General features: G+C 37.7%; 1 protein-coding gene across 1 annotated transcript in view; it reads left to right on the plus strand.

Moving 5' to 3' along the window:
- Positions 1-14,431, plus strand: part of LOC112052858 (uncharacterized) — a 38,071-nt gene extending 23,640 nt beyond the window's left edge. Inside the window, exons 2-5 of the mRNA XM_024092091.2 lie at positions 7,595-7,827; positions 8,404-8,507; positions 10,810-10,931; positions 12,919-14,431. Of these exons, the coding sequence (XP_023947859.2) occupies positions 7,597-7,827; positions 8,404-8,507; positions 10,810-10,931; positions 12,919-13,784 (1,323 nt within the window). The 5' untranslated portion in view covers positions 7,595-7,596 and the 3' untranslated portion in view covers positions 13,785-14,431. The remainder of the gene's footprint in view (positions 1-7,594; positions 7,828-8,403; positions 8,508-10,809; positions 10,932-12,918) is intronic.
- The last annotated feature ends 523 nt before the right edge of the window (positions 14,432-14,954 follow it).

Raw genomic sequence — 14,954 nt, forward strand, 5'->3', positions numbered from 1 at the left:
TTAACACATAGGACATTTTTATCCCGAAAAAATCCATGGTTTCCCGAGATTTGCGAAAACTGATGATTTTGATTGTATGAATGTTTGTTACTCTTTCACGCCTCCACTACTGAACCGAATTAGCTGAAATTTGGTATTGAGATATATTATAACATGGATTTATACTTACATAGGCTACTTTTTATCCCGGAATAATCCATGATTCCCGAGGGATTTGTGAAAAACTAAATTCCACGCGGATGAAGTCACGGGCGTCTAGTTAAATATATTTTAATTTTTGAATAATAACATCGTCGTGCGATCGCAGCCCATCGCCAAAACATTAATACATTTTATGAAAAATTTAATTATCTGTCTGTGATTTCAAAATAACTGTGTTTTACCAAGTGGTTATTTACCCGATACCAAAACACAAACAAGCTTTTTTAAAGTTTTTGTCTGTCTGATTTGTCAGGGGTAATCTATGGAACGGCTGAACCGATTCAATAGGACTTTCTCTGGAAGATAGAGAAGGTTATTAAAGAAGTTATAGGCTACTTTTTATACCGGAAAAATCAATGGCTCCCACGGGATTTATGAAAAACTGAAATGCACGCTGATGACGTTTCAGGCGTCAGCTATTTTTTTAAATAAAACTATATATCTATGACAGTTTTTTCTATAAAGCCTTATTTTATTTTACACACCTACAATTCCAATATACTCGTAATCACACCCTGCAATAGTTTTGTGAAAATTCATATTATGCATAAAAAAATAATAAACCGACCATCCTACTAAATTTCATTTAAGTTTAGAGACCTACTAGTAGGATAGGGGTAGCCACGAAACCATGAAACACTAAAAGCTCTAACTATGAATTACAATAGCCCTACGAGCAATGCACGTACATCGGCTTTGTGGTAGCCATAGAACACTGGCGCACTACATCTAGGTCAGGCTAGGGTTGTCTCTCACGGCCATTTTTTTTTGTTTTTTTATAGGTAAAGGCCCTTGACTGTATATTGTTCAGTGGCTCAGTGCTGTATATTCCTAAATAGATTTATTTTATTTTTATTCAATCACAAGGTAGTCCTTGACTACAATCTCAACTGATGATAGTCTAAGATGGAAGCCGGCTTACAAGAGATAGAAGTTCAGCCTACCTATCTATACCTCTGACGGTTTGCCTAGCTTGGCGGTGCATCTTTGCCGGTAGGGTAGTTATATTACATTTGTAAGTAATCAAAGGTCGGATATAATAATAACATTTTGACGTTGTTTAAAACATAAAATCAAGAATGCATATAATTTCTGCGGCGTTTACTTTGTTGCAAAGATTAGATTATTACATCGATGGATGATGGATGATGGATGGATCGATATTCAAGGTCAGCTATTAGGCTTTTAACTAGTGACAACTCTCGCCTTAATAGCATAACCAGAGAAGATTTCTTTTAATCAATCCATTTTTAACTTATTTGTCTAAAAGACGAGCGACGATGCGAGACGCGAGCGCGATGCGACGAGCGATGAAAATTGGTTTTTGAACGCTCGTCTATTGCATTTTCTAAAGGTTTTGTGTAGTTTATCTGAAAAACTAGAATATTTCGAAGCAAGTAAAAGTAATGGCTCCCTTTACCCCAGCCTTGGGCCCGGGAATCGCTGCTTTCAAGACAATCAAGATGACTGACAACATAAAAAGAGAAGATTTACTTATTTAAGCTTTAATTTGTTATTACAACCTGCTATTTTCCATAAAGTGGAACACAAACAATATTATCTTATATTATACTAAGAATATTCACTAAATTATAAAGTCCTGGCTTGTACAAATTGATAAATAATTAAATGAGATACTGAAAATTTGAAAATTCATTAACAACAGAATTATTTCAGTTGTTAGGGAAGGTAAATTTTGAAATTTGTCGAGCACAAAATAATAAAACGGAGATTTATTTTCAGATAGCTTTGTTTGTAAATCATACTGGTAATGTATAGGTCTATAAATTATGATTTACGAAAATGTTTCCCGCTTTATTTGTTTATTGTTGTAATAGTAATCTATGACTTCTGCACGAATGATCGTAAGCTAAAATTGTTTACATTCCTCCCACATGGAAAACAGTAAATATATCTATAACGATTTTAGTGTTCCGTACCTCTAAAGGAAAAAAAACTGAATCCTTAGATTTGGATCAGTTTGTTGTCCATCGGTCAAGACACAAATATCTCAAGACCGCGTGAGGTATTAAGTTATTATTATTAAAAGGACCTATAAAGGACAACGGGCACGACAGTATGAAATTGAAGTAAGAATTGATTGGCGCTTTGTGCTGTGAATAGATGGCAAAAAAGTAAAGTTAGATGGGATCAATATTCTGGATTGGTCACCTTGACTTTTTGACATCCACTCACAGCACAATCAAATTAATTAATAAATTCTCACCTTTTGTTTCGAAAACTGTCAGAACTTGGTCGCAACGCAAATTTCTATAATTAGATCACATAGATAGTTTTGGGAAATGTTAATAATGCTGCACCATTGGAAGTAGTTAAATTATGAAAGTGGTTTATGAAAAATGAAAATTTGGAAAACTCTAGCTTAAATAAACATAATACTGAGCTATTTTACCCAGTGAAATATACTCGTATCTCTCTTACGCTTAAAATATTTCTTGAGATACGAGTAGATACATGTGCTCGAGCCAGAATGTTAGAAACATTTATGCATTTCACGAACGGCTACGTTATATAACGAGGGTGCAGTTTCAGAACTACACATTCGTTTGAAAATTTATGAAGTTTTGGTTTATTTAAACTTAAATACAAAATTACCTGAAGGGCCAAATTCCAAACTATACAATGTCATTTATGAATATCTATTGGTAAATCCTCGAAAAAAGCCTCCGAGCAGACTGATAAAAACAAAGATTATCATTATCAGCCTATTTAAACGGGTGGATAAGATAAACTAAGATTATTTGAGTTTATAACAAGTAATTTAACTTGACCACCTATTATATAATAAATTGTTTTTGGTCAAAAGCGTTCTGCATAGTTACATCAGCCAGAAGTGCCTTTTATAAAGATCCTTTGGATATTGTACATGTTTGTAGGTCTGTTTTATATTTAGGAGATCTCCGCATTCGGATGCCGGGTCCATCGTGTGGTAGAGAGAAAATCTCCGACCGGATGGTTGTAAGGCTAAGGACGTCCTTGACAATTAACTAACACTCCCCTTTTCTGCTCGTGTTTTTCTCCAAAGTAAATATAAAATAATGTAAATTAGCATTTGACATTAAAAGTGTCAAATGGTTGTAAATTCAATTTATAAGTTCAATTATCTATTTCAATTAATTAATACCTGCGGGCCCTCCTCATATCGTAGACCTCTTACATCATTTTCCATTTTGTCCGGTTTGGGCTATTACAAGTTATAATTATGTAAATATAATGTAAGTGGCAAACTGGCAACCCTATCGGCGGAGCCTAGGCGTACCTGTTGATATATCGATTCAGAAGCTCTTTGATTACACACTGTTACACTATGCTGCTGTAAGCTACGAATTACCTTAGCGCTTTTAATATCATTCCACAGATGTAGTGAACTGTTTATATAACATTTCCTCATATAACAGGTCAGTACAACAGTAACAATTAAAACTAAACGATAATTTAAATCGTGTGTACTTTCTACATGAGAACAATTGCTGGGTGCTAACTCGGCCGGTATCTTTCAGAGGATCAAAGTTGGTACCTACCAGTGGCGAAAGATGGAATTTAGATGAAGGTAACGTCGTCCCAAAAATGGAAATTCAAACAGCGTGACACAAACTCCGGTTTACAATATATCTAGATACAGTACAACAATGGATATGCATGGATTTTTAAAGGTAACCTAGCGGGTATCGGCTTGCATAAACTCTTCGCCGCTGGTACCTACCTTGTACACTGCGAGACCGTTGTGTGTAACAATATTTCATAGCTTACATCTATGAGAAACCATTAAACAAATAACTGACGTTACATGGTTTGATTGGTTTCCTTGTTTGCTTTCAGAAATTATTTTTCTGAAAGCAAAAAAAGTTAGCAAATAGACCAATACCATCCACTAAATTACAAGTATTTTGTTTTTTTGCTATTACTTAGACAAAGAAATGTTATATAAAATCAATTTTTAAAATTACAATAGTACCTTAGCAAATCTTTCGGAATTATCTTTCTTGCGTTCTGTATTGGACTAAAAGCCTGCTAAAAAGTTAAGCCAAATGAAGTTAGCCAGAAATATCATCTTTTAAGAAGGCTGAAAATTTGTCAGTCTATGCTACGACCATAAGCAAAAAAGGACCTGGCGACAAGATACATCCTCTTGATATCCTGTGGAATATAACAAGATTTTTATTTTTTATTGAGAAAGAATACAATAGGGAACATAAGCTAACTTATCCTATAACAATACAAATCATGCTGCACTATGGCTGCATTATCGCGCTGGACAGCCATGCTGATCCTTTGCACAAAAAAATGAGCCAACCCTTCTGTCACCAGTCAAGGCAACTTGGCTATGATGAACTTGGAAATGATTCAAGAAATTTTAGGTTTTATTCTAGAACTGAGGATCTGGACCCTTGAAATTTGCTACTTATCAGTCACCACGGTCTAAATTGTCTTTATACGAATACTTACAGATAGTTCTCATCCTTCATAAAATGAAGTATGTCTGTCTATTGCAGGCTCACGTTCAATATTTCGTAGTGTAATTCTAAAACCTGTTTATATTGTATCAGTGTAGTCTGATATCAATATTCAACGTAATTACTAATAATTGCCTGTTTCATAAACGAGTAAGCAGGTATACACCAACTGTACGCGCGGAAATTCCTCATAATTTCCTTATGTTTTCTTGTGGAAATTATGATTTGAATGATATGATTATTGGTTTATGGTTGACTCATAATATTTATTTTAAAATGAAATAAACTATTCATGTTGGAAACTTACAACTTTATATAATGATTTATTTATTTTGACATCATCTCCTGAGGATGCTTCGGTTTCGGGGTGAAACGTACGTATAAAGTATTTTGTCGGACCTGGGTGACGTTGTCGCATGGATTCGTCGACTTTTCGCGGATGATAGCAAAATAAATAAATCATTATATAATCATGATGAACTTCCGCAAAGTAACACCTGCTTCTATCCAATATTTGTTGCGTAAATACTTTACAAAAGTAACTATTTATTTACGTTTTTGTTTTTAGGTCAGAAAATTCGGTTTAGAAATGCAAATGAACCGAAAAAGCTGACTTTTGGATATGACGTGGGAAGACCCTAAAACAGTTTAACTTTAAATTCCGGACCAAGATCTCCTATGTGCAATTGTGCATATTCCGCCATTTTGAAAAAAGTTGAATTAAATTTTATTACATTAACTCGGTTCTCCGTTGAGATACGAAAATTTTGACTCAATACTTTTTTGTTGCTCTTTATAAGGTCTATAATTAAGGTTCTGTACATTTTTCACCTATCGCTCATCGTTAGTGAGATATCCTACCTATACCTATATAGGACCACAGGCTCACAAATTTTCAGCCTTCCTTAAACTGTTCACATAGTTCAATTATAATATTTTTCTAATTTAGTAATAAGTGATGACTACATAAAACTGTTAGCCAGCGTGGTTGACTATTGACCCTTTCATTCGGAGTGGAGACTAATGCTCAACAGTGAGACAAATGTGGATTGTTATTGATGATGATGATGTTAACATAATACACTAGGTATTGACAGTTTTACTGTGAATACCTAGTTGTTAAATGCTGCGTTATATCATATTGCACTCGTCTCGTAACTTGATTACCATAGCAAGAAATCCTTGTAGTGTGGCTCGAACTACGCTCGGAAAGCTATTCATAATAATCAGAGCCCCCACAGAGTGCCTCTTAATTAATGAGAGCAGGTGTCGAGCTATTTCAAACTTCGCACTTATTAAAAATACACAGTATAGCGGAGATCTGTTTTCGGAATAGAGCTTTTACTCCGTAGTAATATGAACGGTAGGTACTATAATGGTGATGCGCAGGAAATAAGAACCTAACGTTTATTTTTACACGCTTTAAATTAGCTTCACTTGTACTATGTATGTAAGATAACACATAACTATGTACATATGTAAAAAAATCTTGGAATCTTAATTTGACCAAGGTTTTCGATTAGGATGAAATTTGGCACACGCTCTGAATTCTGATGACAATACATGACTAGCTAAGAAACGTCATTACATATCCAATATGGCGGCCTCCTGAATTACTTTAACTATGTAGGAAAGACAAATCTTGGAATCTTAATTTGACCAACTTCCGGGCCTTCAATTAGGATTAAATTTTGCACACGCTCGGAGTTCTGATGACAATATAAGACTAGCTAAGAAACGTCATTACAAATTCAATATGCCGGCCTCCCCTAAATGGCGGACTGGCTTTTTGAAATCCACCCCCATGATATGGTTATCAAATAAAAGAGTTTGCTGTCAGGAATACGAAAAAAAATAGTCACGTGACTTCAATCCAATATTTGTAATTTTCAGAGCGTGCTAAAAGCGTGTTTTTTTTGTTTTTAAACTATTTAAAGTTATTATTATTAAATAAGACATGTAAAATATGACCACTCAAATGCAACAAGTACATGTAGATCTAAATTTCTACGGACAACATTTAGGTGCACAAAAATATCATCCACTGCAGGACATGAGCCTTTTGTAGGGACTTCCAAACTTCATGATCCTGAGCCACCTGCATCCAGCGAATCCCTGCGACTCGCTAAAATATCTTATAATAGAGCAAAAATATCATGAATAGAAAAACATACTTTTGAAAGGACGTAATATTGGTACATATGTAAGTAGAGAAGAATTATATTATTATGGAGAGACATCAGGGGCGATGGTTCCTAAAAAACCTATTCCTATTGGGTTACCTTTAAAAAATCCACGAGTTTTACGGACGTACACAATTTAACGTACTCAGTCAAAACACATTCAGACTAAAAAAACACATGAACTGGTTACCTACGAGAAAATTTCAGTCTTCGCTACTGATAGATATGGTTCATGATTCTAATATGGTAAGTTAGTCGACCACCCACTAGGAAGACCTCAGCCGCTGGATGCGTGCAGCTCAGGACCGTGGTTTTTGAAAAACCTAGGCCCAGCTGTGAAGGTCCATCAGCTGATAATGATGTCGTCATCAACCCATATTCGGCTCACTGCTGAGCTCTAGTCTCCTCTCAGAATAAGAGGGGTAAGGCCAATAGTCCACCACGCTGGCCCAATGCGGATTGGCAGACTTCACACACGCAGAGAATTAAGATAATTCTCTGGTATGCAGGTTTCCTCACGATGTTTTCCTTCACCGATTGAGACACATGATATTTCATTTCTTACGAGCCGTGATAGCCCAGTTGATATGACCTCTGCCTCCGATTCCGGAGGGTGTGGGTTCGAATCCGGCCCGGGGCATGCACCTCCAACTTTTCAGTTGTGTGCATTTTAAGAAATTAAGAAGATAATGATGGTAATGATGAAATATTTTATGAAAATGTCATTGTCCACAGCCATGATGCGGCGCGGTTCCATGGCGATTGCCGGGGGCGGCGAGCCTTTGATCGTTGTGGAGGAAAGCGGCGTTGAGGACTCCGAGGCCTCCTACCACGCGCCGGTCCCCATCCGAGGCTTCTCCGAGGATCAGGAGTCCCCTCCCGACCCGTACCACTTGTCGCCATGGCGCGACACTCGCAAGCATTCCCTTCCTACCCCCGCCTGCACATCTGGGCCTACCGCGAGCCAGGTAAGGGACAATTTGTTATACAACTGGCTGAGGCCGCGCGGTTTCACCCGCGTAGTTTCCATTATCGTAGGAATACGGGGATAATATATAGCCTATAGTCTTCTTCGATAAATGGACTGAAAGAATTTTTCAAATCGGAGCAGTAGTTCCTGAGATTAACGCGTTCAAGCAAACGAACAAACAAACAAACTCTTCAGCTTTATAATCTAAGTATACAGATACTAAGTTGGAGAGCAAGAGAAGGATTTTATTCCAAATGGCATCACTAATTTTCATCAGTAAAACCTACTACGACTAACCTATCATAGTTATTATAATATAATCGACCCTGATGTAACAAGTAAAAGAGTCGTTTACAGTTTATTTACTTAATTGTTATTGAAGTAGCCAGATAGTCAATAAACATTTTCTGTTTTTTGATCTAATTCTTTTAGTTGTAAAGAAATGAATAACTGTATTGTAACTTTATGTTCAATTATCATTAATCAATACTAGAGAAATTATCAATATTTTTAAGCTGAGCCCTTCCCCTAATGTTAAACTTATTTTTAGAAATTTATAAAGGTTATGTGATAGGTGCGTCGCCTGTCTGAGAGAGGTGAGGGCGCAGCCCGCGAGGCGCGTGAAGCTGCGTTCTTGGCTACTTTGAGCCAGGCCTCTCCGCAGCCTGGTGGGCGAAGGTATTTTTTTAATTTATAATGTTTTTTTTACACAAAAATGGTTACAGATATAATTTAGGTACAAAAATAAAACTCATAAACCACAGGTTTATTTTGTTTGGAAAGCATTTTTGTGTAGTAAGTACTAAGCTGCAATCGTTCTACGTAAACCATATTAAAGCCTGGTGAGGCGGGGGAGGTCACATCCCTTCACGGTACATCATAATCATCATCATTATCAGCATATGTTGAAATATATACCCTCATCTGTTAGTCATTACTGCTATGAAATAAATTATAGATAATGCTCACAGTGACACATTGCAAATATGTTGCCTAGCAAACACATTATTCATACAAAATCTAGGAAACCATAAACTTGATCAAAGGCAACCTAATATATTTCAATTAAGTATTTTTCATAAGTGCTTAATTGAAATAAATGATGAGGGTATACAAATAACATAACTTTTACTATCTGGCAACCCCACAGTTACAGTGTAAAAGCAACCTTGACTTTATCAATTATTTTGGGTATATTCTATTAAACCTAGGTTTTTTTTAATTGACCGATAATCACTTAATACTGTTCGGCCCCAATTTAACCTATCTCCAATGTGTCAATGTGAATATTTTCTATCATTTATTTCTTATACCAATTAAATAACAGATGAGGGTATTCTTATGCCGAATGTCGTACCTACTATCTACTCGTAATATTCCCAAATAATCTTTGAAGTTCGTACCAACGCATCAAAGTAATATTCTACCTATAGTCGTACCTATTTATGATGTCTCTACACAATGGCTAACGTTTTGAATACATTTTCCGAAATAAATACCACATCTTGTATCGATTATCGATATCGTTTCGGTGACGCTACAAATTTTGAAGCTTCACATCGGTTAACGCTTCGTTGCCTTCGAGACTTCTACTTCATTGATACGTCGTGTTCTGTGCAACAAGCTGGTTTTAGGCATCCCACAAATAAAATTGAGCAAATCGCTGATAGGTAAAACCTAAAAGATTTAAAAATCCTTTTTGTAGACATGTGATAACCAAATGGAGGAATACATAGGCTTATTAAGGGTGACGTGGTGACTTATATAAAATAGTGAAGTCTTTAAATGAAGATAGGTAAGAAAACTCAAAACTTTGTATGAAATATTAATTTAATTCCTTCTACGAGTGACTTCAACTTTTTCTCGGGTGCGAAAAAATGGTGCAGTCCACATATAATATTAAAACTATTTGAATTAAATATGTCTCAAATGATGAAGGATAAACATCGTGAGGAAACCTGCATACCAGAGATTTTTCTTAATTCTCTGCGTGTGTGAAGTCTGCCAATTCATTTTATATGTGTATGAAATTAGATTCCTTAAAATTGGAGGGTACCTATTCTACGCGGACGATATCGCGGGCGTCTGCTATTAACTCAATAAATAAAACCCGTTATCGTGTTGAAATATTGAAGGAAAACAAACAGAAAGTTTCAAAGGCGCGGCGGTAATTTCTATTTTAAACTTGTGTGAAATTTTATAACTTAATAGCTGCCGTCCGCGTTCGCAACTTTGCCGGGAGAAATTCCACTCATAATGAGCTTTTCTATCTTGGCCTGATCTAAAATTAGAAATTAAGAGTTCTCTATAAAATCCTTCATCCCCTATTTCATCCCCTTTGCGATTTAATTATATTACAACAGCTTTTTATCCTTCTTTATAGTCTAATATAAATCTTTGGCAACATTTATGAGAATTCGTTAGAGAATTATAATTATTTTCTACGGGATATTTTAAGATATCAGATCCCCAGTGGCTAGACATATAATTTTATTACCTCCCTTCGCTAGATACCCTTGAAGTTTGCCCTTTGAAGTTGAGTTTCTGACTGGGTTAATTTTGCTTCCGAAGAAAATATAAAAAATCTTTAAGGCTGGATGATTGACCTTTGCCTGACCGAATCTGAACTTTTGGAAAACCTGCTATCTCCCAATATCATGGTCTAAACTCCATAGTTGTAGTACGTCATATTTGCCGCTGGGGACGACGTGTTCTGGAATGGAGACCACGTACAAGCGAGCGCAGTGTAGGACACCCTCTAGCCAGATGGTACGACGACATTAAGAAGATAGATGGGAAGTGGATGAGGAAGGCGGAGAAACGTGTGTGGATGCGCCGCGCTCTCGGGCCAGCTTGCCAGCTTTTATTAAATCACGAAAGTCTAACCACGACAGGCACTATCTATTATTACTAATTCTTTCATAATAATGTGAAGATATACTTTATATTAGAAAATGCTACATTAAGCTTCTCTTTTCAGACATTCCGTAGTAACAATATCAAGAGTGCCCCAGGCGCTGTTCGGCCGAGGTCGGAGGGAATCAATCGCGGCATTCCCCGCCCTAGGTCGGCGGCGAGACTCCGGAGCGAGTATTAAAAAATGTAAAATATTTTTGTAACATTTAGAACATAATACAATAGAATAGAAAATACTTCAAATACTTCAAAAACTTCGTGAGCAGTGATAGCCCAGTGGATATGACCTCTGCGTCCGATTCCGGAGGGTGTGGGTTCGAATCCGGTTCGGGGCATGCACCTCCAACTTTTCAGTTGTGTGCATTTTAAGAAATTAAATATCACGTGTCTCAATCGGTGAAGGAAAACATCGTGAGGAAACCTGCATACCAGAGAATTATCTTCATTCTCTGCGTGTGTGAAGTCTGCCAATCCGCATTGGGCCAGCGTGGTGGACTATTGGCCTAACCCCTCTCATTCTGAGAGGAGACTCGAGCTCAGCAGTGAGCCGAATATGGGTTGATGACGACGACGAGAAAATACTTTATTTGTTAGCACAACACATAGACTTAAAACCAACACACTTACTACTACTTGACTCTTTTTAACCTCCGACGCAAAAAGAGGGGTGTTATAAGTTTGACGAGTCTGTCTGTCAGATCGTTAGATGGGCCTCAAAGCAATTGTCATTGGTTCCGCACATTGAGTACGTCATCACTCGTAACACATTTGTCTTTATTCATGTTATAGCTTGTGTTTTTACACTTCCACAATGAACACGAAGGCATAAGAAAAGGATTAAAATAAAAAAAACAGTAATTTTTTTTTAAGTCCACGTCCACTCATAGCGCTTGTTACGTACTAAGATAAGATGTGCGTGCACGTCTTTGGGTAATGACATAAAATTTGCGTTCTTTAGTATGGAGAGGCCCATCTAACGATTTATATCGATGTTTTTTTGTATGAAAGGTAACATGCGGTTCTTAATGTTTGATGAAAATGGTTTGAGTCGTTTAAATGTTCTGGGGGTTGAAAGTGGGGAAGAATAACCGAATGTCTGCAAATATACTCGAGTGGGGTATCAAATGAAAGCGGACTGAAAGGGAGTATTGATGACTTGATCGACAGTGTAATTAATAATTTTATGACACTCGGGGGTTTCTCAAAAGTTTCAATTTTATGTTGTATATTAATATTTTGAATTAAATGTTTTGTGCCAATAAAACGGATCCAACTTAGCTTGGAATGTTGTGGGAAGACCTTATTGAGGGAAGAACATAGGTACTTCAAAGAAGTATGATATTATTATAAACCTTATATCAATGAAAAGAGAGAAAGGAGTGTATAACTAAAGAAAAAAAAACATAATAAGAAATAAGCTATAAACGTTAGAAAAGTAAACAAATGCAAAATTACACTGATTAAATAACGTAAAGGTCGAGAATGTAATATGTGCAACGTTTTAGTAGCCTCGTGGGAAAATTTAACCTTTACATTGAATACAAAACATCGCAATCAATATGCACATCATTAAATTGTATTGAAAACCACTCGTATGTAGGGTAATTGTATTGTACGATGAGATTACAAACACGCCAACCATTGCCATTACGACATTATAAAATTCATTTTTTTTAGTTGCAAATCAGCAAATACCATAGGTAACTAATAATTGATTAGATAATAGTTAGGATGTTTTCCTATGTATTTAAAATAGTTGACATCAGAAGCGGATTTAAAGGGCAAAACACAATTACTGAATGAAGCCTGGGCTACTCCCTCCAAGAATGTTACAAATACCTAACTCCTCGAGTATTAGAGAACCTAACCTTGAGCGAAGTCTCGGACTGTGACCAATGGACGTAGGGTTAAGGAAGGCCTTTAAAACTAGTTAACACTTTCCTTCTTCGCTCAAATAATTCTGCCCAACCAAATAAACCAAAACAGCCTTGGACACCCTTCTAATATAGAACTAAGATATGATAAATAGCGTAACACATTTTTCCGACTATATTATCCCAACATAATAATAACTATCATATTTTAATAGCGGAATTGGCTGGTAAACTGGTAATTTACTCGTAATTATATTAAGAATTTCGTAACAGAAATGAACTATTAATATGTTTGCCAGGTCCGCCTGCCACCGACACACTCGGCAGCACACACAATCTCCAACTGGACATAATGGACGACATCGTGCAAGCGCGTAAAGTGCGCATGCGTATGTGGAACACTTCCAATGAAAAGGTCTGTGAAGTGCAACCTCTAGATGAACGATCCCCCGTCAGTGGGTCGGTGCGGTACACGAACCGAGGGCGCAGGCACTCAGACTTCATGGGCGCGCCGCTACCGCCGATCCCAGCTCGGCGCCGTGCTTCCGAAATGCCACCACCTATCCCTCCACGCAGCGGAGCCGGGGTTGTCTGCACTGACACAGACCTGAAACTCATGCTCAATGCTCTGACATCGTCGGCCACAGAGATCGACAGGTGTGGCAAGCCCGAACAGAAAAACAGACGACTAGCCGATATGCGATCCAGCAGTTTCGACGCGTCAACGTTACGGGAAAAACTGACGGAATCTGGAGCTACTTGGTTCACAAGGAGACACCAGACCCTGGAAACTAAAAAAAAGGAAAAAGAGATCCGAAAGCCGAAGGTGACATTCGCACCGGACTCCAAGCCGGCTTCGGGTGACGCGGCAGCCGTCGTTTGGGATAAACCAACGGGGTCAATGGTAGACGCCAGTGCCCTCGGCAGCGCTATAGAAGTCTTCCTCCGGAGTGGTACTGCAGCTGTTCCTGGGCCATCAACGTCCGGTGCAATTCCCAAAGAGACGATAGCCAAAACCGAGAATGAAATTCAACCCAAGCCCAGCACGAGCCGGGCGGGGCGCAGCGAAGGCGAGCGCTGGTTGCTGACCAGACCGGAGGAGGAAGAGTCCGCGGAGGGCTGCGACGCCTCCCTCTGCTCATCACTTAAAGACCTTTTCGTGTAGGCGTTTAAATTCCAAAATTACATAACTGTATAGTAATATTATATTCGCTATGACATTCGCATCGTAACTCTCTTTAATCGTGACAGTTTCGAAATGTCGCGATCGAATTTCGCGGGTAGTTACGATTATAATGGTATAGGGAATCGGATTCCTGATTTAATTCTCAGGTATGTGAGATACTTCTTAGTCATGTACGCTCGATGTACCTTACTATATTTATAAATCTTTCAATGTGATAGACTGAGCGCTGGACGCTCGCGCCGGTCGTCCTGAGTCGACTCACGACCGACGCCCGCTCCGCGTTGTATCTATATAATATAATAGAGTAAATTCTATTTTTCATTGTAAATTTTTCGATATTAGAAATCAAAAGTTATTAGACTAATTGTTAGTTAGAAAATTGTAAGTATTTGTAAAGAACGGACGCGCGCTTTCCACGCCCCCCGGCCCCCGCGCGGCCGCACCCCGCCCCGTCTCGTACGACAGTCTTGTCTTGTAATCAAATGTTAACCATTAAACAATTTATCTTTGTCATTGTATAGCAGATAATAATCGAAAGAGACGTGTCGTTGGGAGAAACGTACGCTTAATAGACGAATGTGACTTCCAGTCGTCATAAATATATCAATAAAATTTTTATCGATGTTTTTTGATATTTTATTTTAATCATCCCATAATATGCTCCCGATTGAATTTTTGACATTATAAATTTAGAATTAAAAATTTATAACCATAACCATATAAAAAGTTATAACCATATACGCAGGAGATATTATAATGTGTGCGCAAGCACAGGTGCACTCTCTATTCCTTCACTCTCATAGTCCGATGGGACGGCATATCGACACGACCGGTGAGAGACCAGGCGCAGGACCGACGGTTTCTACTACAGGCTGCTATTAAGATTCTTGTTATATCAAAAGCCCCAATTACGTATTTTTTTTTTGGCCTGACCCGGGATTTGAACCTGGACCTGATTGTCCGTAGCCAATGAGGCAATTATCCCATACCACAGCGTCGTACCCCTTGACTCTATATGCCTGGCTAGGCATTATCTATACAGATAACGAAAAACGAAAATAAAGGACCTCTCAAAGGATTTGCAAAGCCGAAAAATACAGTACCTATTAGTAATTTTGCATAGAAACATATTTGTTTTATTAGATGCTT

Source organism: Bicyclus anynana, chromosome 12 (genome assembly GCF_947172395.1).
Source record: "Bicyclus anynana chromosome 12, ilBicAnyn1.1, whole genome shotgun sequence".
Classification (NCBI taxonomy): domain Eukaryota; kingdom Metazoa; phylum Arthropoda; class Insecta; order Lepidoptera; family Nymphalidae; genus Bicyclus; species Bicyclus anynana.